Here is a 24,448-nt window from a genome sequence, read left to right as displayed (position 1 = left end):
AGGCCACACTCATAGACCTCACGCTGACAGACAGACAAGACAGGCAGACAGACACAAAGAGACAGACAGGCAGGCAGACAAGAAGGAAGATAGGCAGGCAGACAGGCAGACACAAAGAGACAGACAGGCAGGCAGACAAGAAGGAAGATAGGCAGGCAGACAGGCAAACAGACAGACGCAAAGAGACAGACAGGCAGGCAGACAAGAAGGAAGACAGGCAGGCAGACAGGCATAAAGACAGACACAAAGAGACAGACAGGCAGGCAGACAAGAAGGAAGATAGGCAGGCAGACAGACATGTAGACGGTCGTCGCCTGAGACTGCCCCAGTGCTGAACAGTGGGCCAGCCCTAGCCAGTCAGAGCCCCAGAGGATGACAGTGCAGCAGAACAGACAGACCATGGGAGCATTACCATCTACTTACATTCCTCCCTAGAAGGCTAATCCCTCCAACTCCAGATTACAGCCTAACTGGATTATACCTGTCGACGGATAATACAGCATAGCACTGGCCCAGTCCCGTCCCCGGAGCTAACGTCAATCGCAGCAGCGGCCATCACTTCACACACCCATGACACCGTCCATGACCTTGCACCCAAGAGCATCACCGGTTTCCCTTCCTCATTTCACTGTTCAACATACCTGTTACAAAAGGAACTGCCAGCCCTCCCTGTCTCTCTCAACCCCCACCTCCCTCACCCCCACGCCCCCCGAATTAGATGACTTTGATCGCTTCTCAATGTTTATTTTGTCCGGATTCTCTCCTTCCATCTCCTCATCTGATGTCATCAAAGAGGGACCGGATTTACAAGAGTATTGACTAACAACCGTGACTAGGTTACGATGTGCTTTCACTGAGCTGTAGACGTCCCCGGGGGTTCATTTGTAAAGCCGGTCTGGGTGTTCCTCCAATGTCGTTAGTCAGCGATCACCCCCCCCCCCTCCATCACAGTTTTCCAGCTCCAAAGGCTTGTCCTTGAGGTCTCATGGAATGATCCACTGTAAAAAGGCTCAAAATAGGAGGCCAAAAAACGTACAAATCTCAGCTGAGAGAAAAGCGCTTTTCATTCTTTTGTCCCTGCTGCAAAAAGGCCTGTGTGTTCGCTTGTGCTGGGGCTTTGTCCTTCCTAGTTTGGCCAGCTAAATACCCACAATGCAGAAGTTCATCAGGATCGGGGGCTGCCAGGCGCGAGGGGAGCCAGGGGAGGGGGGGGGCGAGAGGGGAGAGGGACGGGGGGTGTGGGTGAGTTAAAGAGATGGGGAGGGCGTTTGTTCTTCCAGCAGGGCGACCCCAGTGTAGATACGACGACCTCTAACCTTTCAATCAGTGCTACACCAATTGCGGGTCCCCATTGTCTTGGGCATGTTGCCTAGCAACTCATCCCTGGAGTGTGCATGTGTGTGCATGCGATTTGTGCGGCAGGAGGGATTTCCATGGAAACAACACCCATGTGTTATAGCACCCGCGTGGATGCCCGAGTAGACACAACACTTCATCAGTAGAGCGAAAACTCAAGAGTGATCTCACTGTCATCACTGGTGGAGATGGTCATCACTGTACCAATCCAAGACTTTATGAATCACATCAACCCGTACATCAGGATTCCTTTTACGTGCGTCCAAGATCCAACACACCCTTCAGTAACCAACCAAACAGCATCTGGTACATGTTTTATGATTTTTTTTGTTATTTTGACAAGATCATTCAAAATAAATCAGGCAAAAACATTTCATGTCCAACTAAGACAGCAAGCTGTTCAGTCCATGCCCTGATGCCACACTCCAGTGATACACTAACCAAGGCGGAATTACGGCTGTGTTCAAACACACTGAGCAGACAGGACGATGAGGCCTTTGGCTTTGTGAATGATCTGGTATGACAGGATTTGATCGAGATCTCAGTCAGGACTTGCAGCACAGTTTCAAGCGCGACTCATCTTTCTCACCCCCCCCCCCCCCCTCCCTCCCTCCTTCCCGCCACCAGCTCTTGTTGTGGCAGCATTAGGCCTGGGCTGAGGCTCTGGGCTTGGACCAGCCAGTCCAGACTTCCATATTAAACTCACAGCCTAGTTACAATGAGGTTTCTGGATCATGAACACACACACGCCCACAAAAAACTCATACACACACACAGACATTCCTACAAAAAGACAGGTAAAGCCATTCTGGACGTGTGACGACTCATGAAGAGACTGTAACAAACCATAATCGTTTCCACACGCCACTCCATGAATATTTTAACGTCTACATAAATAAATACACACACACTTCGACTCCAATTTATTACCCTGCTTCCTCTGTGATAATTGGAGTAAATGATAAGGTTGGATATGAGTCATTTCTCCCTCATCTCACTCACTCAGGCACTAAAGGAACGGTGAATGTGTTTGTGATAACCTTTCATGTTGCCTCAGACATTAATGGCTTCCATTACTGCAGTGAAACGGTCATTCATTAACCTTCCCTGACTAGCCAGGAAAAGCTGCAAGCAATATCACAGACGTCAGAAACAGAGAGAAAGAGGGAAGGGAGTAGAGGGGGGGGGGAGGGGGGTTTGTAGAAGAGAGAGAGATGGAGAAATAGTAGTCAGTTTTTCCTTGTGTTCTTTGAACTTAATACTTGCACCTCTCTTGCACCTCTCTTTCAGCAACCGTCTCTGGAGGAGGAGATCTCTCACTGAATTGCTCCTCCCATGTTTCTTCTATTTTTTCTCCTCTAGTGAGTATTTCTGGGAGTTTTTCCTTGTCTTCCTTGAGGGTTTAGGTTTTTTGAGGGGCAGTTCTATGGGAAACTGTGAAACTCTCTGTGACATTGCTTGTAAAAAGGGCTACACAAACACATTTTGATCTGATAGAAATATAGAATCTAGAAAATGAAATGAGATGTAAAATGAAAAACCTGTGGCATGGACAGAAAGAGGGACTGCAGATGTTTCAGCAGATTGGGGCGAGGAGGTCGCTGGAGTCTGTCTGACTGATGAGAGGATCAACATCCCTTCCCCTCCACCCCCCCCCCCTCCCCCCCCGCCCCATCTGACACGAGCTAAAAGGGTTCTGGAGGTCATACCGGCCGGCAAGTGTGTCGGTCACCGGGTTATCGAGCGGGCTGAATGCCGAGTGTGTGAGTTGGAGACAGCAACGGAGAGACAGAGCAAACAGATGAAAAGGTAGTGGGGTTGTGGATAGAGTCCTTGAGGGGTTTGCGCCCACATTCCTCCAACGTCTACCGACACATGGCTCCAGTCAGAACCAGGACGAGCGCACCGGAGCAGCGCAACAGACACGGCTTTGTGTCTGAACGGAGTTAAGAATGAAATGTCAGCGCACACACCCTGAGAACATTTGCAAGCATGGCTTATTTGTGCTGTGTATGGGCACATCCACCCCAATAGGGTACAGTACTTTAGTAGAGTCCTCATCGAGTACTCATCGATGATGCAAACCTATTTTTTTTTATAAATCGCTGATATATTTTCAACCTTTCGAAACATTTTGTTGAAAATATATTTTTTACCTTTAGAACTTGTAACTTTTTAACTTTTGACACACAAAATGAAACAGTTTAATAACAAGGCTGAACAGGGGTTTGTCTGAATCTCCTCACCAAACAATCTCCGGCAAACTTGGGATCTGTCCCAAGACAGAGCAGTTTCTGTGATCTTTTCAGCTACTGGCTAAAACAATCTTCAATCTTAAAGGTGTTTTAAAATGTCCTTCTATCTCAAAGTTCTTTAATCTTCGAAACTCAACGAGAGAGGAAGAGAGAAAGAGAGAGACTGAGAGATGGAGAGAGGGAAGGAGCACGAGAAGAATAAATACATATGAGGCTTATCTAGCAGTGAGATGAAATGAGAGTAAAAAAAAGAAAACTAGGTAACTGAACAAGTAACTGGCGTTTACACCTTCAGCACACTTTAAAGTCGGAGTTAAAGCCCTCTCATCCATCGTCTAGGGATGAGGCAGCAGCCAAATCACTTTGCAGCAGAGAGAGAGACAGAGACAGAGAGAGACAGAGAGAGAGACTGAAAAACAGAGACAGAGAGAGACAGAGAGACAGAGAGAGACAGAGAGAGACAGAGAGAGATAACAGCAGACAGTTAAATACGATGAACATTCTCCCTGAACATTCAGAAAACCCTGTCTGAGTTGCACACTGAGAGGCTTTTCGAACCTAAAACTACTTAAATGATTGGGAGAAAAAGAATTTAGGAGATTAGGAGTCTGACAAGAAGGACATTTTAGGCAATCTGTTGTACTGGTGGAAATGGATGAGAGTGACCTGCTCATACGGTAAGATTAGACCGCTAACTTCTAATGTTACAGCCAAAAGTAGAATGTAAAGAGTAGCCCGATCCGAGCTATTTAGCGACCTATATACATGTGTGTTAATCCTTGTAAAACCAAAGGGGGCCAAGTCTGTCAGTCTGTCTAAGTGCAACAGCCCAAATGATTGACTGACCCTGCCCCCTCCACAGAGGCTTAATTGGGGGAGATAGAAGCTACAGCAGAGGGGATCTTATCTAAAACACGCGCACACACCACGGTAGACGACACAAGGTCGGCCAAACGTGCCGACTCAGCGAGCAGCGGGCCATTGGTGTCCTGAGGTGCTCGTTAGCCCCGCCCTCGACGCCCCTGGTGACGAGCAGGCTCCGGCTGGCTGGCTGTCCTCTGCTAGAGAAGCGTCGTCAGCCTCCGTGGTTGTGCCCTCGTGGGGAAAGACGGGATGCTCGGAGGGTGGATTTTGAGGAAAGCATCCTTGAACTCCGGAGCAAACCAAATGAAAACCATCGCTCAGCGCCATGCCTGTAGTGATCATGGCGGCATTGATCAGGCTGCACTGTGTGCATTGATTTCACGCCACACCGTTGAGATGCGCGCCTGTGAATGGCAGTTGCTCGCAGAGAAACACACAGTCCCTGTCTGAGGCCGGGGCCGAGGCCGGGGCCGAGGCCGGGGCCGAGGCCGGGGCTGAGGCTGGGGCCGAGGCCGGGGCTGAGGCTGTCCCTCCTCCCTTCCTCGGTCAGCTCATTCGAGCATCGCTTTCACCGGAACAGACTCCTCCGTGCGTTTCTGCCCTGCTCTGGATGAGCCTGATAATGGCCGATGACCAGATTTTTCCCATCGTCCATCACAGAGATTTCCCAAGGCGACAGGGAATGCGCGGCCTCCCCTCCCGTCCCCAGCCCTAGGCCAGCTGTTGGGGAGTGCCACCTGAAATGAAATCAAAGCCCTGGCAGGAAGTTGATCCTGGGCTTTGTGGGGGTGGCGTGAGGGTGTGTGTGTGTGGGGGGGGGGGGGGGGGGGGGGGAGGCCAGTGGAAGCACGGTCTCAGTGTGTCTGCGCAGGACTCCATGCCAGAACGGTAATGGAATCCCATCGTGGGCCCAGTGTGTTTGCGTTGGAGCCATTTGTCCCGGTGCCAATGTTTCGCTGTTTACACACGCACGAGCCATAGACATGGGGAGAAGGCCCTGGCTACCTGCATGGACAGAGGCATGGAGGGGATGGACGGCTTCTACCAACAGGGGCCGGGGAAAGCAGGAAGAGGTCCTCTAGCCAAGGCACAGATTCTCCTGCACCAGTGATTAACATCCATACATTAACTGCTCTTAAAAAAGTCTTAATGTTTTTTTGCCCCCACCCTTCTGAAACCAGGAGATAAAAGGAGACCCCCATTAAGGGCCAAGGTTTAAAGGCCACAGCAGCACCACAAAAGGGCACATTAACTATTCAACAGACGATATGAATCCTTTCGTAGGCTAGTTAGCTAGCTAGATAGCTAGCGCAGACAGCCACGTCAGCTGTACGAGCCAGGCAGGCATGGAGACAATTAAACAGAGATTTACCGTGCATGGAAGATGATCCCTAGGGGTATCCATTCCCTGGCAGTCTCCTCTTCGGTCTTGGAACATGGCACACACTTTGATTAATAGAAGCCCTGGACCTTGCCAGTGCACTGACTGGTATCAAATTAGAAAGATGACGCAAAGAGAATGACTCCCATCGGCTCAATACAGCCACTACAACTGATATAGAAGTGACCTACACACAAATCAAGGCAACTATATCGTAGACCCTCCTCTTTCTGAAGCGCCAGCGATTAGTTCAGTCTTATCAAGGGTAAACATGAGCGTTGAGGGCATCAACAGAACTGGTGCAGAAAAAAAAGTGACTTTTTATGAGCTCGATGATAACATCAGACTGATATCTTTGATGGCGTGCATCTAACATCTCTACCGAAATGCTCCCCCATTCTCCCGTGTAGAACCGGCGAGCATAAACGATTGTTTGCAACACAATCCCCGAGTAATGAAATATGCATCGTTCCAATGGCTTCCCAGCCCCTGTCTGCTGACTGGAAGACATTAAAGGATGATTTTAAGAAAGCTGTGACTGGATTGCGTTTTATTGTTTGTGTGGGTGGGTGCATCTTGGCTCTCAGTGCACTATTGATTTAACTCCACGGCAGTTTGAATGGGCACGAGCCAAGCATGAACGTTAACTGAAACAAATAGAACCCGAGCTGGGCAAAGACGTCTTGGTCTCCCTGCCATAAAGAATGCTTGATATCGATCAAAAACCTGATGCACTGGTGCCGTCATAACACTATAGAAAGGGGGAAGCCTTCTCTTTGGAAAAGTGATAGATTGCGATCAAAACTGACAGTGATTAGAGTGTGAGGAGCCAACATTATAGTCTCGACACAGCAAGGCCTCAACCTAGTTAGCCTGACACCACAACACAACTGTCAACCTATGGACCAAGGGTCAATGATAAAACATTGCTCCACTATCCTCCTGTCCCTGCTGTCTGATCTAGAACTTATTTTCAGGAAATATCAAGGTATGCAGGCAGGGACATAGCTGGCATTTCTAGGCTGCGCCCTTAGCTCACCCCTCGCAACTGGTTAGTTCAGTAAAGCTGTAACAACACGGACAGATAGTGAGACGCCCTGAACTGTTTTCTTTTTTTTCCGCCAGCTGTTTGTTTTACCGCCCTGATGACGGGAGATTGCCTGTTAAACAGCCAACAAGGGGAGCTGACATAACAAACTTCATCTACTCTGCCTCCTCCCAAAGCTATTGGAAACGGATATGTCTAGATAGTGTACAACGCATTAGAAAGTCTATATAAATAAATCTATAAAAATACTTAGATCATAATACGAAAATATTATATTTTATAGAGGCAGACATATTTTATCTATATTATGTCAGCGTACTATCCCGAAGCGGCAATTTGTCGCACAGACAGTAGTAAATACAGTCATCATAAACACACCGATCAACACGTTACACAAAAAACATTTCATTGAATAATGTCACTCAAAAGGCCAGTAGCAACAGGGACAAATGAGTTTTTAAATATTTTGGTCCTGCACCTTGGCAGATTATATCTGCAACCAGATGGAAGCATCCGGAACTCACTGAACAAGGGTCAGCAAGGAGCATCTTGAACTCACTGAACAAGGGTCAGCAAGGAGCATCTTGAACTCACTGAACAAGGGTCAGCAAGGATTGATTAGGCTTTCTTTATGGCACTGACTCTGTGCTGTTGGGAGACGTCATTTAGATTTGTGTCTGCAATTTACTGCACATTCAAACAATTCCTTCTAGCCTATTCCTGTTTTTCAAGGTACGTAACTAGCAAATATTATAGTTTCTATAACATATACACACAAGATTTAACAGGTACATAATGGTTTCCACTAATGTTAGCTGTACTAACGATCCTAAACCTAAGTATGACATCTAAGCTACATTAAGCTCTGCCTTTACAATTAATTCAATAAAACCCAGCTGTGTTGATGTTGAACAGGCTGCTTAGAGGGGGATAAGAGTCCTCTTAAGCTGCGCAGTGCACAGGATAAACAAATCTGTGAAACAAATAAATAATGTATCCCAACAGGTTAGAGAGAGAATAGAAGTTATAGAAGTGAGGGGATGTAAGATTGTTCACCAGTACTTGACTCTGGGCTGTGCGGAGGAAGCAAAGGTGTGTGTTTCTTTATGTCAGACGAAGCTGTGGTTTTCTGCATGCAAGAAAGAGGAAGTGGTATTTTTGTGTGCAATCTTTTCTTTCGTTGTTGCATGTAATCGTGTGCGCATGGATCTGACCAGTGTGCGTGTGCTGTCTGGTGTGCGCGGAAGGATTTCGCCGAGCCCTTGCCAGAGGAGGGTGGCACATCTGATGAGAGAGAGACACTAATCATTAATCTAACACAAAGACATGATGCGCATGTGGGATAATAACACTGATGACCTCGTTTACTCTGCCTGTAGAGGAGGCCTGACTCACTCAGCTGCGGCTAACTGCAGAGGAGAGAGGACACAGAGATGGAGGATGGGAGGGAGGGAGGGAGGGGGTGGGGGGGAGGGGGTGGCAGAGAGAGAGAGAGAGATAGAGCGAGAGGGATGAAAGAGAAATGAAAGGGGGGAGAGAGAGGGGAGAGTGAGAGAGAGAGCTAGAGAGACAAAAGAAAGCCAGCATGCGTGGAAGGAGAGATTTTCACCCAAGATGGATCGAGAGAGAGAGAGAGAGAGAGAGAGAGAGAGAGAGAGAGAGAGAGAGAGAGAGAGAGAGGGAGGGAGGGAGGGAGGGAGGGAGGGAGGGAGGGAGGGAGGGAGGGATAGACGGTCAAGGACAGTTTAAGACACAGACCCGGCAATGGTGGCGAACCCGGAGATGAGCGACGAAAGAAAGAGAGCAACAGAGAAAAGGAGGGAGGCGTGCAGGGTGGAAGACAAAAAGAGGTTCCTTAGTGAGAGACTAGAGGAAGACAGCCCCTCCACAGCTGGGAGACACAGAGGGGGAGTCATTCTATCTGTCGTGTCAGCTACCGGTGTGTGGTGGTCTTCTCTCCAGCAGATGGGCCAATCCCCCACAATGTACCCTTCTCGACCTCATCTCCCCTTCTATCAATCTCTACACTCCATTTCCAGCGATAGGTATCCTCCTGGTCTGATCTGTCAACCCCTCCCTTTCTATTCATCCCATTGAATCAAGAAGAAGCGGTTCTGACCTCAATGGGCTGCTGTAAGACCTGATCCCCCCCACAATCCCCCCTGCCCCCTGGAGGACTCCCCAAAACATGCGAGCATCGCCGCACAAATCTGCACAGGGAGACAGATCCTCGTTTCTGCATCTCTGGGTCTTTTGCACTGGAACAAAGTCGACAGAACAGACCGCTCCGATGGTGATGGATGCTCGCTGAGCATGAATGCTGCGCCCATCCGATCCCTCTAAGCCGGGGTGATGATTGCGAGGGACGAGTGGGATTGCACGATATGCACGCGTCCGGGAAAGCTATGAAATGTGTGCGGCGCGCGTGTGGTTGTGTGTGTGCTCGGCTGTTCGCGTGAGGCTATGAGAGGGTGTGTGCAGACGCTACAGTCTGTATATTGCATGTGCGGGTGTGTGTGTGGGTGTGTCCATGCAGTTGACGGACGGGCTGGTGCTATGGAGGCAGGCAGGGGCTGCTGGGATGGAACAGCTGGCAGGCCACCGTGCGGCTGCCTCCCTGCTGGATGTCTCCTCATCAACACCCCCCTCTCCTCCTCCCCACCGAGCCACCTGGCTACGACAGGCTGAGCGAGGGGACTACAGCCTGGGTTGGGCTGACTCAGGCAATAGGCTTGCTTGAACGAGGAGACTATGGACTGGGTTGGGCTGGGCTGGGCTAGGCTAGACTGATCTGGGCTAGGCTAGAGTGATCTGGGCTAGGCTAGACTGATCTGGGCTAGGCTAGAGTGATCTGGGCTAGGCTAGACTGATCTGGGCTAGGCTAGAGTTATCTGGGCTAGGCTACACTGATCGGGGCTAGGCTAAACTGATATGGGCTAGGCTCGACTGATCTGGGCTAGGCTACACTGATCTGGGCTAGGCTAGACTGATCTGGGCTAGGCTAGACTGATCTGGGCTAGGCTCGACTGATCTGGGCTAGGCTCGACTGATCTGGGCTAGGCTCGACTGTTCTGGGCTTGGCTCGACTGATCTGGGCTAGGCCATTATGGACAACGCCTCACACTCACTTCACGGACCCGTGGTTGTGGAAGAGCATCGACTGTTTTGATACACCATTTCCCCCTAGGGAATTAAAGAAGTTTGTATCTATCTACCTATTCATCGGGTATGATAGGGGGCTGGAGACTGGAGAGGAGATTGGCTGCACTCAAGCTCCCAACTGAAGACTCCCAATGAAGCGATAAAAGATTCTTGTGGACATATTATTGTGTCGGTAGTTGGAGTTTGATGAAGATTATTTCACATAACATTACACACTCCTGGCTAGCAAAACCTAATGGGCTGGAACAGTGACTGCCTGGCAAATCAAAACACTCACAGTTCCACTTGGCTGACTCCAAATTGCAAATTTAATTCATCTCTCTCTGCAGCGGTGGTCGACGAGGGGGCTCAAAATATGGTTTTCTTTTGTAAAAAGAAGAAAAATGTTTGGTAGACAACGAGGGCTTTGGTACGAGTCATTCCAACGCCGCTGAATTGATCACTTTGGATTAGCATACTGTATTGTCTTAGTTGTAAAAGCTCAAGCAAAACAAGTTCACAGACCATGAAAAGGAGCTGTCAGACAGGCAAGTCCATAAAGTATCCCCATTTTCCCTGACTGTCAATCACGCTAGAATGAGATGCAGAAACAGGACCGACACTTTAAACACACACAGGCGCTTAAACAGACCAAAGCGATCATGTTGCTACAAAGGAATTTCCTGTTTGTAAGAGGACGGAAGGGCAGTGCTGCCTCTTCTAACAAACAGCAGCTATCAGTGAGTGATATGATGCGTGCCAGAGGCCACACCAATAGCAGTCGCTGGCTGCTCCCTGTGATAAAACCAAGGCTATCCTCTCTCTGTATGTGAAACACTTAGCAGCGGAAGCCATGCGTTAGTTCTGGCTAAGAGTCAAAGGTCAGACTCTTCGCCCGGAGAAAAAGGTTGGCTCCATAACCTGGAGCCAGGGACTGAATCAAAGACCAACACCAGCAGACAAGGTCATGGAGGCAGGAGACCTCCTCCACTGCTTCCATGCTCTGGGTGTCTAGTCCCAGACATGTAAATGATAGTTCAGTGGGGTTCAGCATTGATGATTGTCATCTTATCATCATCCACAGGCTGATAATCATCCCATCAGAATACTGATCAAATTAGACTTGAGTCTAGGGGAAAAACCAATGTGATTAATTTACTAAAATGCAAATTGAGGCATGTATAAGTCAATCCTATCAACCCCCTTGATGATAACCATGAGGAATTAGAGTCTGAAGAATGTTGTCATGCACCGCTTCTCTCTTCCTCAGCTCTCTGCTGTCTGGAGAGCAGGAGAGGCTGACTAGTATTCATCTGGAAGTTATGCCTCTGGAACACACAAACACAGAATCTTCCTGGGATTAGGCTGGGAGTGAGGGGAGATAACGGGAGAAGAAGGAAGGAGGGTGCAGACGGAGGTGAGAGAGAGAGAGAGAGATAGATAGATAGATAGATAGGTATGGAAAGACATAGGAAGAGTGAGGTGTGGGGAGAGACGGGGAGAGAGGTAGGGAGGAAGAGAAAGAGAGAGAAAGAAATGAAGAGAGATGGAGAGAGAAAGAGAGAGAAAGAAATGAAGAGAGATGGAGAGAGAAAGAAAGAGAAGGGGGAGGCAGAGAGGGAGATACAAAAAGAGAGCAAAAAAGAGTGAGAAAGAGAGTGTGGCCAATCCTCCCGCGGGATGCATATTGTTTCCCTCAGCCAACGGGGGGATTCTTATCAAAACGCTGCCAGGACTATCATGAAAGGATATGGTAATTAAGAAAAAAAAACACACACTGAGCGAAAAAAGGCCGACTGAGCAACGGGGTAATATAATGTGTCTGGTGTGGGGGCTATTTACATACCCTTCCAGAGTGCTTGTCACATTCAATTAATTATTCCCTGGCACGGTGACAAAGATGATTAAACCAGAGAAGAATATCTCCAACACATTCCACCAAATATCCACTATGCCGTGCGTCCTTTAAAATGTTGCCAAACCTTTAGAAAAAGCAGACATGCTCATATCCTAAACGACAGGAGCACTCCCCGTCCCCCCCTTCTCTACTCTGCACACAGACATAAAAACCTTTCGCTGTCTGTTGTGGAGGGAAATCATAGAATATAAGGAGATGGGATGTTTATGAGTCCTGTGATCATGAAGTTGGGAGGGGGGGGGGGGGTGGTGGTGGTGGGGGGGGGGTTCTCTGTGCCAGGAAGGGGAGAGGGAGATGTGGTGGGGGGGTTCTCTGTGCCAGGAAGGGGAGAGGGAGATGTGGTGCTACAGGCTGCTGGAGCCTAATGAGTGGCGTCACAGCCAGCGTTCATAACCCTTACATCTGACCCCTCTGAACGTGGCCCGCTTAACTCTGCCAAATCTGCTGAGGGCAGCACGTCTGCGCAGACAGCGTTTGAACTCACACAGCGATGGCCAGCACACAAAGCAGAGCAACGACGATTGAGCAAAGTACAAAGCAATCTTTGATACCTGTACAGCATATTGATCCAATCATCAGTTAGAGTGAAGAAAATATGCCATGGGGGCATGATGGCAAGTGAGGCAGAGTTTTCTCTCTTTCTCCTCCCCCCTCCTCTCTCTCTCACATTCTTACTCTCTTTCCCTCTCTCTCCCTCCCCCTCAGCCCAAGTATACTCCAGCAGTCGGCACCTATTTCCCAAACAGCCAAACTGCCACCGCTACTGAAGTGAATCCATTCGTCATGAAGGCTCGTTCCAGCATGGACATCCTTCAAATTCAGCCCTTCTCTTCCATACAGATGTCATTTTCAATACAAATGTCTCACCATGAAATCTCTTTTCCACTCTGCTATTTGGGCTTTTGTCAGGGAGTATAATGGCATGCTTCAACCAGATAATCCATAGCTTTGCTTCATGCTAGGAGGTAACAAACATACTGTGACACTTCGAGGGAAATCTTTCAAAACCATGACAGAGACTGCATTCGCAAATGTTTATTTGCCGTCATTCCACATCTCTCGACCGAAGAAACGCAATTCTCTCTTTACAGCCCTGACAAACACTGGTGTCTATTTCCTTTTTGTGTCTCTCACCCCTCATTCCTCGACACACAAGGCTTTCACCTAAAGGGTGAAAGCCTTCAGGTGACCAAAAGCTGACTCACCAAAAACACCCACCCACTGAAAACACACACAGGTCTTGAAGGAAGGGTGTGCACTGTAGCTTCACGCTCTTCCAAATTTGAACTGAGAGTTCAAATAAACCCTGTGAGCGGGTGGAGCCGCCGAGAGCCTTTCACCACCTCAGGGAGCCTCGAGCAAACTAGTGTGGCGTTGCTACAGCAAACCCACTTGTAAACACTGCCAATCAGCTCATCCACAGCTCTTTTACTCATTTATGGCCTGGTTCCCCCTCCTCCGTCTGGCTGGCAGACAGACTCATTCATCTGGCCCTGGCTGGAATCAAACAATGTTCTACCTGTGTGATTCATCAGCCACAGGCATCTATTGAGACGCCTTCTAATAGACAGCGGCAGCGAGCAACAAGGGCCAGCGGTTAAACGTACACCGCGACAGGCGCCTACCTGCAGTTGGGCGGTGGATCCAAGGTTATCTCTGCCAGCTCCTTCTGAATCCTGCGAATGAAATGCGGAACAGCGTTATTAATATGCATGCACGTACACACACGCACACGCACACGGGCAGTGTGTGCGTGCATCCAGATGTATAAATTCTGTTTGTAAAATCAATCTGTAAGTGTACACACTGAATACCTCATTGATTTTCTAATGAGCTCCTGTGCGGTGTGATTGAATAAGGCGATGCAGGCTGTCATGCAAGATCAACACAGAGATGCACGGGTGAATCTCTGCCCTGTTTTACTACGCATGTAGAAATTGATATTGATGTCAGAAGGCCTTGCCGGATAAGGATATGATATTGTCTACATGGACAAGTTAATTCTGTTCCTGGCAGTAACTCTCTCTCTCTCTCCCTGTTGGTAGCGTATACACAGAGCTCAGAGCACATAAACAAAGGCTTAGTGAGCAGAGAGGGCAGGGGTCAAATTTCACAGTTGGACGGTGCTCATTACATAACTATGCCAATGATTGCCTTCAAGGAATCCGACAGCTAGGTGCTATATTTTACAATCAGATACCCAACCGGTAGGAGGGAGGGAGGGTGGGGGTGTGTGCCTGGCAGCTTCAGCCTAAAGCCAAACTGTTAGTTAAAAGAAAGAAAGAAAACCACTAAGACCACTCCCACTCTCATCCTAACCTTGCAGATTTTCAGAGCTGCCATGGAAGAAAAATAAATAGGCTTCCCTCATTGGCCGTAATGTATGCTGGCTCAGCTGTGTGACTGTGCAGCGGTGAAAGGGAAGCACGGGCACGGGAGAGACACAGGCGAGCATCCACCCGCACCCCCCCCCCCCATCCCTGCCTCCATCCCCCCCCCCCCCCATCTCCCACCCCCCCATCTCCCACCGCAGACACCAACTTCAGGTGGTCCTTTTGTTCATCTGGGGCTGTCGCGGGGGGGGGGGGGGGGGTTGGGTTGCGGGACAGGGGCGTGTGACGGCAACAACAGCACAAACCTCCTCACTTGTGTTGTTATTACTGGTTATGATGAGGTAGGGGTGGAGGGAGGGGGAAACTGTGCATTGCTCACTGAAGGAGGAGAATACCTCTTTTACAAGGGGGGGCTGGTGATACAATCAGCACAGTTATAGAGTCATTCTCTGTCGACTGTGTGCCGTGTAATTTTATCGGCTGTGTGATTTTCTTTTTCCTTCTTCTGAGGTGGCACAATTTGCGTGCCGCGGCCGTATAAAAGCGTGATTGTGCGATGAAACGGGCAGTACGAGAGAGGAAAGAAAACAATTACAGGGCTGGGGTACTCACATTCACACAAAGGAGAAAAAATACTTGTTTTCTCTTGAACGTTCATTGACCCATTTACGTTTAATGATCTCAATTACCATAAAATAGCCCGTCAAGGTAAGCTTGTCTTAAGGCACAAACGACGGAACAGCATCTCAACTCTATTTACTCTATCAAATCTATTTGATATGATTGAGAATGGATTGATTGTATGCATAGTCGTTAATATCACCTTTGAATCGGTTCTTAAATAGTTACACGAAGGTCGACTTCGTTGATACCACTCGCCTTCAAAATGAGACGAAAGACCATGTTTGACACGGGACTACAGTATATGAAAAACAGTAGGCAGGTGCACCTTTTGGCACTGGTGGAGAGCTTGGCAGCAGTCTTGCTGGATATCTTGGCCTCCTTCTTCTTGGGCTGGGTCTGGTCCCTCTCCGGGGCCTGCTGCTCAGCTGGGGGGGCCTCTCTCTGCTCAGTGTCCGAGCTGCCCCCGCTGGTGTTGGGACTGTCGTCTGGCCTCGGCGGCACCTCGCTGGACATCCTGGCTCTGCTGCAACACACACACGCACGCACACACACGGGCCACACACACAGGCGCACACACACACACAGGTGTGGTTACACACGCACCGACACAGGAAGCACACAAACGTAGATGAGCGCACACACGGTCGCCAGTGGAAGGTTTGCAACTTACAATCAGGGTCTTTCACCTGGGCAGCCTAACTATTACCTCCAGCTGTCTGTCTCCTGGGGGGGGGGGGGGGGGGGGGGGTGTGACAAAGCTATTCTGTTGGAAGGACTGGAAAACACTAGACAGAGCCAACTATAATGAATCTGGCTTCCCTCAAAGACTCTGAAAAGGTCATCTTACTAAACAAGGTGCAGTATCCCCATGGGCACCTCTACACAAAGCTACATAATCAAAGCCCGGTCTGCAAGGTGACGTTGGGGAAATTAAATTACCCCATCAATGATCCGCAAGGTGAACTGCTAAATTGTATTCGGGGTTGTTAAAAGGAAACGAAGATGTGTTTATAAGTAGCCAACGGGTGACGGTTTACAGTGGTCAACACGATTTGGGCGGAAATGAGAATGCGCATTCCTTAGTCTTTAACAGCAAAAACAGCATTTTTACACGAGTTCGCAGAAACACATATCTATCTATGAATTAAGATATCTGCGATAATGAGTTAGCCTAAATGATTAGCATGCATTTTGTTTTCCGACATCATTCGGGTATACTAATTGCTTATTATTTGATCACAGTTTTGGTTAACTAAATATCTGGGAGTGACAAGATATGATCAAAATGTTGTAGCAACATCCACTAGTTAGGCTACTTCGTAATCACACTCGCCAGTCAAGGACAAGATGTTATAAAAACAACTGTCAGAAAGTTAAGGCGGTAAAATCTGCGTTTAACAACAATGTGGGCATGTTGTGTTTCGTTTATTGTGTAAATAATCTCTCGTCACGCGGAGCTGTCAAAATGTATAATCCCAGCCTGCGTTTATGGGAGAACAGCCGTACAGTTCCCTTGCACCCATAATTGAAAGAGGCCTAAAATTCAGCACCCCGGAGGTAACCGGAGAACCCTGCTATGGTCTCTGCGAGGAGCGAAACAGATTAGGTGCTAACCAGAGTCCAAATAAATCACACCAAGAGGATAAAGCCCAGAAAATCGTTCGCTCTATATGGTTTGATCTTACTGAGAGCCTTTGGTGACCACCTCGTCCCCGCACAAAGACTGGATGATCTACCCCCACACACCCTCTATGAGGATAACGTTCTCTCGGGGCATCGACTCTTTAGCCATTACTTTCGATCTACACTTCCAAAATATAAGAAAAGTAAACATACCTTCCGAATATTTGACACGCGGTAGGCGATACAAACAAACGTGCTATCACCTCCCGAAGTGTATTCCGTGAATTCTGGGCCGTTTGTTCTGGTTCCCTGTTCCCTTCGGTTCTCCGCTCAGCAACTGCGAGAGAATGTAGACTGCTAGACCGCCTCTGTGCGCGCTCTACGCGAGTGCGCGCGAGCGGTGCCGTAGAGATGAAGCATGTCTCATAAAAATAGTTTGTTGCGTTCTCCTTTCTTCTCAGACTCTATGAACGAGTTTAAAGAAAATGTTTAGGATGTAGAATGCACATTGAATTTTGTTTAATCATGGAAGAGCCTACTTCAGAACATCAGACAGCTTTTCTTAAAATCAAACACCAGCTGTAATGAAATGATGCAGTAAAAAACTGTATTTCCCACATTTTAGCGTGAAGGTCGAATAATTGCTAAACGTATGTATGGCAAAAGGGTCTGTCATTAGGTTACGTCTCATTGCATCAGAAAACCGATCTGAAACTATTTGCTGCGTCCTATTTTAACGCAGAACTAAGTTCACACGGAACATTATGTTTTGTACATGTTTCCCTGGGAAGAAGAAGCGGGCCCTAAGGAGTGCGCGAACCCACTTCCTCTACAACGTAGCTAACATGCGCCATTGAAAACAAACCGTGCCGCAGTTATTTGTTCTCTGTTGTCTTCTGCTTCAAGTTCGAATTATTTCGGAATTTGGCTATTAGATTACAACAATGGAAACTATTCTAGAACAACAACGACGCTACCATGAAGAGAAAGAGAGACTTATGGACGCCAAAACAAAAGAAATGTTGCATAAGAAAACTACGGTATTGTAGCACCAGAAGCTAGCTAGTTAGCTTGCACTTACAAGATACAGTACTAGTTGCTTTAACCAGATAGCTAGTGCTACCTACGTTCGCATAAGTAGTTTAGCTAAAAATATCATAAATAATATTCGCTGTCCAACTGCAACAGTAGTTGCATTCACGTGTTTCTTTATTGTCCCAATACAGTTACGCGATCAGATTAACTCAGATCATCGAACCAGAGCGATGTTGGATGTAAGTAACGTTTGCCGACGTTTTTTCTCAACTATACTTTAAGGAAACCTGTCATTGACCAGCAAATGCAGTGTTTGAACTTACTTGTTTGTCACCCATGCAGAGATACATGGAAGTGAGCCAAAATCTCCGAGATTCGTATGACGACAAAGATGGGTAAGTCATTCGGTTGTAGCGCATTTTGCCATTCATTCATGGTTTGACTACAGAAATCTGAAAGTCACATCTCATTACAGAATGAGGAAGGATGAACTAAACGCCATTTCTGGACCGAACGAATTCGCCGAATTCTACAACAGACTCAAACAGATCAAGGAATTCCACAGGAAACATCCCAATGAGGTAATTCATATGGATCTCATTTGTCATGCCCGTCATTGTAACGCTTAGTTTGTCAATTTATATGTTTTGTAGGCTTTGCTGAGAAAGTTGTTGTTGTTACAGATCTGTGTACCCATGTCGGTGGAGTTTGATGAGCTGGTGAAGGCCAGAGACAACCCCACAGAAGAGGCTCAGAGTAATTAAACATCCCAAAACACAGTAATACATGCTAACACTATGAATGGCACAAGTGGACAGATGTCATAAGGATCTCTTCTCTATATTTGCAGACATGGTGGAGTTCACAGATGAGGAAGGCTACGGTCGTTACTTAGATCTCCATGACTGCTACCTAAAGTTTACCAACCTAAAGGGTTCAGATGTAAGAAGCAGCTCAGTCTTCTTTCTCCTTCTCTCTGTTTTGTCTATGTTGATAGATCCTCCATCTTTCTCACCTCTCTTCTCTCAATTGCAGAAACTGGAGTATATCAGCTACCTGTCCTCGTTTGATCAACTGTTCGATATCTCCAAGGACAGGAAGAATGCAGAGTACAAGAAGTAAGTGCCAAAGTTGCTGCATCCACTGCTGGTGTGTGACGGCGTCCGCCTGCAGAGCGCTGTGCCAGTCTGACGGTGTGCGTGTTCTCCAGGTACCTGGAGATGCTGTTGGAGTACCTGCAGGACTACACCGAGCGTGTCAAGCCCCTGCTGGACCAGAACGAGCTCTACGGAAAAGTCCTGGGCGAGTTTGAGAAGAAGTGGGAGAACGGCACCTTCCCAGGCTGGCCGGTGAGTCCTGAGGTCAAGCCATGCTGATCCCACGGGCCTCCGTGGCCGTCGAATCTCCATATATTGAAATCTAACTGGGCCTGTTCCCCCCTCCGCTGTGCCGTAGAAAGAGACAAGCAGCGCGTTGACCCACGCCGGAGCCCATCTGGACCTCTCAGCTTTCTCCTCCTGGGAGGTAAGGAACCATGTGGGGCTCACAGCACTCCACGGCAAGGCCGTAGCCATGGAGTCAACATTGGGGGGGACGAAATCTGCTGGGGAGTCTGAGGGTCCCGCCCTGAGAACTTTAAAAACAAATTAATTAATTTTTATATTTGGTTGCCTGTTGTAGTGAGGCACATTTCTATTTTTATATCCACATATTGGGGGGGACATTTTGACCAGATTTGAATATTAGGATGTGTTCCCCCCCAATATATATTATGATTATGGCCCTGCTCCTCGGACTCAACGGTTTGTATCTCTCTCTCTCTCTCTCTCTCTCTCTCTGTCTCATAGGAGTTGGCCTCCCTGGGTTTGGACAGGTTGAAGTCTGCTCTCATGGCCCTAGGACTGAAGTGTGGAGGGTACGTATTGTCACTGGACACTGTGTTGACCATGACAAACGATGGATAGGGAGAGTTGTGACGTACGGTTAACACCGCAGATGGCTTGGTCACATCTATGACCCACAGAACTTTGGAGGAGCGAGCTCAGCGGCTGTTCAGCACCAAGGGCAAATCCCTGGAGTCCCTGGACCCCTCCCTGTTTGCCAAGAACCCCAAATCTAAAGGACCCAAAAAGTATGTACTCCTAACCCCACACCCGCAGAAGATGCTTAGTGTGTCTTTTTCACAACATTCATCACCACGATTATCAAACGTTCCCTCATCTGCAGAGACACCGAGCGCAACAAAGAGATAGCCTTCCTGGAGTCCCAGATCTATGAGTATGTGGAAACCCTGGGGGTGAGTGAAGACGGCTGGATGTGCTTCTTTATCTGAATAGTCTCCCGGTTGACTCTTCACGACATACAACACGGCCCTCTGCTTTACTGCCAGTACCGCGTGACGTGAGGGCCGATCGGTTCTGCATCCGGCTGATGTGTGCTTGCGTGACCCCTCAGGAGCAAAGGCAGCTGACCCACGAGAACGTCCAGAGGAAGCAGGCCAGGACGGGGGAGGAGAGGGAGGAGGAGGAGGAGGAGCAGCTCAGCGAGAGTGAGAGCGAGGACGAGGACAACGAGATCATCTACAACCCCAAGAACCTGCCGCTGGGCTGGGACGGCAAGGTCCGGCGCCTCGCTTGGAACTGGCTTTTCAAAACAGTGGATCAACTAAAAACAATTGTCTTAGGCTGATCTCCATTCGCTAACAGGAGATGACTTTGGTGTGTTTGTCCCTCTCTGCAGCCCATCCCCTACTGGTTGTACAAACTCCACGGCCTGAACATCAACTACAACTGTGAGATCTGTGGAAACTACACCTACAGAGGGCCCAAGGCCTTCCAGAGGCACTTTGCCGTACGTATTTCCTGTTCACGTCCGAGACAAATGTCAGTGCCTCCTCCTCCTCTCGGGCTGTTCTCTGTTCAGGAAGTCCTTATTCTGGCGTCAGGAAGCAGAAAGTGTTGACACGCTTCCCAGGTCTGTTGTTCACTCTTTCTTTGTTCCTTTTTAGGAATGGCGTCACGCCCACGGCATGCGGTGCCTGGGCATCCCCAACACGGCTCACTTTGCCAACGTCACCCAAATCGAGGACGCGGTGTCCTGTAAGTACCGCGACTCGGTCTCAGCAACACGTTGAGCGAGCCGTCTGTTGAAATACCCACTGATAATTGGCAGTAATTGACAGGGATTCTTTTCATGACAGCGATTACAGTGTGCTGTAGTTGCTAGATTAGCGTGGTCGGGGTTCAGGGATAAGATGGTTGTTTGCATAACGCTGACAACGTCTTGTGTTTTGACACCAGTGTGGGCCAAGCTGAAGTCCCAGAAGGCATCAGAGAGATGGCAGCCCGACACAGAGGTGAGTGGGGGAGCGCTCACACGTGACCTTACAACAGCTTGTAGCGCCCGCTTGGTCAGGACAGCAACGTCCGTAGTCACAAGACGAGAGGACTGGTGTGCTGAGCCTGTTAAACACCTGCGTTTGTGTGTGTGTGTGCTTTATCAGGAGGAGTACGAAGACTCCAGTGGAAATGTGGTCAACAAGAAGACCTACGAGGATCTGAAGAGACAAGGCCTGCTGTAGAGCAGAGCACACATGGCACAGAGAGATGCATAGCTACTCATCAAACACATCTAGGAGTTTTTTTTTTTTTAAGTGAATTCTTTGATTTACATCCTTGTATTTGTAATTGTAAGATGTTGTTTTTTTTTATTGTCACTAAAACCTATTCCATCCCCAATGCCTCAGAAGGGAAACAACCATCGACTGATTAATAAATTGGAGTGCTTTTTTTTGTCCAAAAAATGTTTTGTCGCTTGTTTTTTTTGTGACAGTCTAGTAGTGCACTCCCAGGAGCTGATTATGTTGGTGTAGCTGTATATAGCAGAGCTACTTTGAGTTTTGTTTTTAATGCACACTAGAGAGACTTGGAGGAAGGGGTTTAAGGAACATCATTTTACTTGAATGTGCATGTTACAGGGTTATGTGTCTCACAAGAATAACCATCACACAGCCTCCAATGAACAGGTGACCTCTAGACCTGTGAAATGCTTAACAAGATAGGTTGACGTTGCAGTTGTGCAATCACATGACTGCACAAAGAAGGCCAGAAGATGAGTAAGCGACTGTCACCTTCACAAAGTTGGGCAGGTTGATTTTTAACTTGTGACTAGCTATGTTTGTTTCTTGGTTTTTGTTACACCTTGTAAGAGGATCAGAAGAACCACCAGGTGACAGTATTGAGCTAAATCACTCCGCAAAGTAAAAGGACGTCATGCAGTATTAAGCATCTAACACTCGTCTTGAAAACCTTTCAAAACAAGAAAAGTTGTGAAATTGCTTACATTTATATTTTCTGTTATTTAGAACCCCAAACGAACAAATGAGTGTATCACTGTTACATTCATGTTAGAGAATGTGTGTATGGATGCTTTGTCTTCACATAATGACTGGGTCAGAAGAAAAGGTGTAATGAGCACACACTCAAATACTCCTTTAAAATACTACATTTGAACACATTTGAATACACTGATGTTTCAAAGCAAATGAATAACACCACTTTGGTGTCTCTCACAGCAATTATATAATGCAGGTGGGATGAATGAATGCACTACCACTTGTGATACTCTATAGAGGGATTTATACTATGAAAATTGAATAAAAGAGTGATATGTCCTTGGAGACATTTAAGATGGGGGTGGGGGAAGGAAAAAGCGAACTATGCCGCTAAAATCAAAATATGGGAAATTGGAGAAAAGCGAACCCTGATGATGAAATCACGAGAGAGAGAAACAGACAGGGCAGGGAATTGGTTTGCAGCGGTGAGAAAACACTTTGCCACAGCGCATGCCGGGAAGCGCCTGTTTGCTTTCATCAGGCTCCTCTGGAGCTACTGACTCATGATGTTTTCAAGGTCTCTGCAAATGTCATGACAAGATGTTGCTGCTTGTGAGGCTGACAAGCTGCTGCTCTGTTGTCTGTTTTGGGTTTTTGTTTGCTTGTAACTCAGTCTTCGGATGTTTGCTATTTTGACTTGATAAATACTGATTTTCTGTCAGGTTTTGTGTTTTCTGCTTGTACATTGGTAGAGCACTTACAGGTGAAAATCTTTTTCAGGCTGTTTGTCGACAGTGCAGTTGACATCCTGTGGTGTGACTCAGCCTGGCCCTGTTCAGATCTGACTGGGTGGGCAGCAAGGAAAGAGGAGGGGATGGGAGAAAAACCTATAGCTTGTTCGTCTGTGTAACTAAACAGCTCCCCCCCACACACACACACACTTGTATGACCTCTTCCAGTTCACAGACAGTGTGGAGTAATTTTTCTACTGTCACAATTCTCCAACCTCCAAATTCTCACTTCTAGTCTTTGCATAAGTGTTGAGGCTGAAGCCCTTTTACAGAGATGCAGATACCAACAGAGGATTGCTTCCTCTTTGTGGGTTTATATCAAGTATTCCTAATGTTGTCTGGCTCCTCCAGCTGAGTCAGACTCGCTGGGTTAGTGGCGGTGCAGTTTATTTCAACTCTGGGCCTCAGCAATGCTTAATTCCCTTGTTTCTTATTGTCCCATTTATTCTCCAAATGCCCTGTCAGCACATCCTGATTAGGCTATTTATCCACAGCCAGTGAAGTGCTGAGATCACACATGGTCCAACGGATGCACTCTAATCCGTCTAGTTGCTTTTGTCTGATATAAGAGAAACCTTTACAACTTTTTCTTTTGGTCTACGATTTCTTTGGGCCTGCAGTGAACTGGCAAGCCGGTGAATGTGTTATGAATGTGAATACAAGACATTTGAAAGCACTGTCTGGAGGTTTACAGCATGTGTGCTGAGAGGTGTGTGTCGTGTAAAACGTTGCAGTTTTGTGTCTGTCAACATCAGCCGAGTCTATTTGTCTGAACCTCTTCTGCCTAACTGTTGTGTTTCAATGGTTTTACTATCCCGTGCATTGACTTGCGAGTATGTTTCGCTTTGTTCAACACATTGTAACGTGAGAATACCTTTATTTGGACTCAAATGTTCTTAACAGTCTATCAGTCTACGCCCGTGCACATTTTATTAGGCTGTCAGCCTTTTGAGATGCTAAATAACACCAGGCAGGATGTGGCTGTTCCTATTTGTCATTCTCTCGTAATAACACCACTCTTTAAAAATATGGAAACGGGGTTTAATCACTTACTCACCCAGTTCTCAGACATTAAGGCATATTGCCTTGGATGTTTTTAGCTCCTTTAGGTATTGGTATTTGTCCTTAATTATATTCTAAATTGTATGTTCAACTACTGTGAACATACAATTTAGAGAACACTGTACCTTGTTTGAAAATGTCAATATGGATTTTATCTCAGTATGTTCATTCACTTTGAAAGAACTAGTTTATATTTTTTACATGAGCATTAAAAGTACCATTTGTGATCTCAGACCTACATACAGTATAATAACAGCTCATATGGTGGGGAGAAGCCCAACCATGTGGGTTGATTAATTGCATGTCTAGTGGCAGTTTCTTAACAGTTTAGCTAACAGTCTCTAGGGCCTTTTGAAATCAGTTGACTCCAGCAAAAACAATGCGGGTGGTTACAGTTTGACTACGCAGAATACGAAAAATTGCAGCTGTCAGAAACTCTGCAATCACTTGACATGGTCTGTCTTAAAAAATAAAATAATTGTGGAAATAAAAACAAGTGTTGTGAAGAAATGTGGGGACCGTAATTGCCCGTGAGAGCAGATGGACTTCCTGCATGCATTTGGGAACCCATGCTGAATCACAGAAAAAAGGTAAGTGACTTTTTAAAAGTCCACTCAGTCTCCTCTAGTTCTGAATTATGAATGAACTAAATGGACTTGGTTTTAAGTGCTTGAGTATTGCATT

At 47.4% G+C, this 24,448-nt stretch overlaps 2 protein-coding genes across 3 annotated transcripts in view; one reads left to right on the top strand and one right to left on the bottom strand.

The window, feature by feature from the left end:
• Positions 1 to 16,926, bottom strand: part of LOC134040514 (ubiquitin-conjugating enzyme E2 E2-like) — a 26,702-nt gene extending 9,776 nt beyond the window's left edge. Inside the window, exons 1-3 of one of the 2 annotated variants that reach the window (XM_062486432.1) lie at positions 16,757 to 16,926; positions 15,246 to 15,440; positions 13,589 to 13,639 (exon numbers count right to left, since the gene is read on the bottom strand). In XM_062486432.1, the coding sequence (XP_062342416.1) occupies positions 13,589 to 13,639; positions 15,246 to 15,433 (239 nt within the window). In that variant the 5' untranslated portion in view covers positions 15,434 to 15,440; positions 16,757 to 16,926. Of the gene's footprint in view, positions 1 to 13,588; positions 13,640 to 15,245; positions 15,444 to 16,756 lie in introns of both variants that reach the window. The other variant, XM_062486431.1, reaches the window with a different exon arrangement.
• A 411-nt stretch (positions 16,927 to 17,337) lies between these two features.
• Positions 17,338 to 21,388, top strand: sf3a3 (splicing factor 3a, subunit 3). Its single transcript, XM_062486428.1, has 17 exons — positions 17,338 to 17,583; positions 17,770 to 17,817; positions 17,921 to 17,973; positions 18,054 to 18,159; positions 18,262 to 18,334; positions 18,429 to 18,520; positions 18,614 to 18,696; positions 18,789 to 18,927; positions 19,034 to 19,102; positions 19,426 to 19,493; positions 19,602 to 19,709; positions 19,805 to 19,874; positions 20,033 to 20,197; positions 20,318 to 20,428; positions 20,586 to 20,676; positions 20,878 to 20,933; positions 21,081 to 21,388. Exons 1-17 carry the CDS (start codon positions 17,488 to 17,490, stop codon positions 21,156 to 21,158), a joined length of 1,506 nt encoding a protein of 501 aa, XP_062342412.1. The 5' UTR covers positions 17,338 to 17,487; the 3' UTR covers positions 21,159 to 21,388.
• Positions 21,389 to 24,448: the final 3,060 nt, after the last annotated feature.

Source organism: Osmerus eperlanus, chromosome 20, assembly GCF_963692335.1.
Source record: "Osmerus eperlanus chromosome 20, fOsmEpe2.1, whole genome shotgun sequence".
Classification (NCBI taxonomy): domain Eukaryota; kingdom Metazoa; phylum Chordata; class Actinopteri; order Osmeriformes; family Osmeridae; genus Osmerus; species Osmerus eperlanus.
Note: the sequence above shows the minus strand (reverse complement) of the source record. Positions and strands in the feature narration are given on the sequence as shown.

What these genes read in the sequence shown, in the direction of transcription:
- sf3a3 (XM_062486428.1), top strand. Translation starts at nt 17,488, where the DNA reads ATGGAAACTATTCTAGAACAACAACGACGCTACCATGAAGAGAAAGAG. An exon ending in GAACCAGAGCGATGTTGGAT is followed by an intron (nt 17,818 to 17,920) that starts GTAAGTAACGTT and finishes TCACCCATGCAG; the next exon opens with AGATACATGGAAGTGAGCCA. An exon ending in AAGAATGCAGAGTACAAGAA is followed by an intron (nt 18,697 to 18,788) that starts GTAAGTGCCAAA and finishes CGTGTTCTCCAG; the next exon opens with GTACCTGGAGATGCTGTTGG.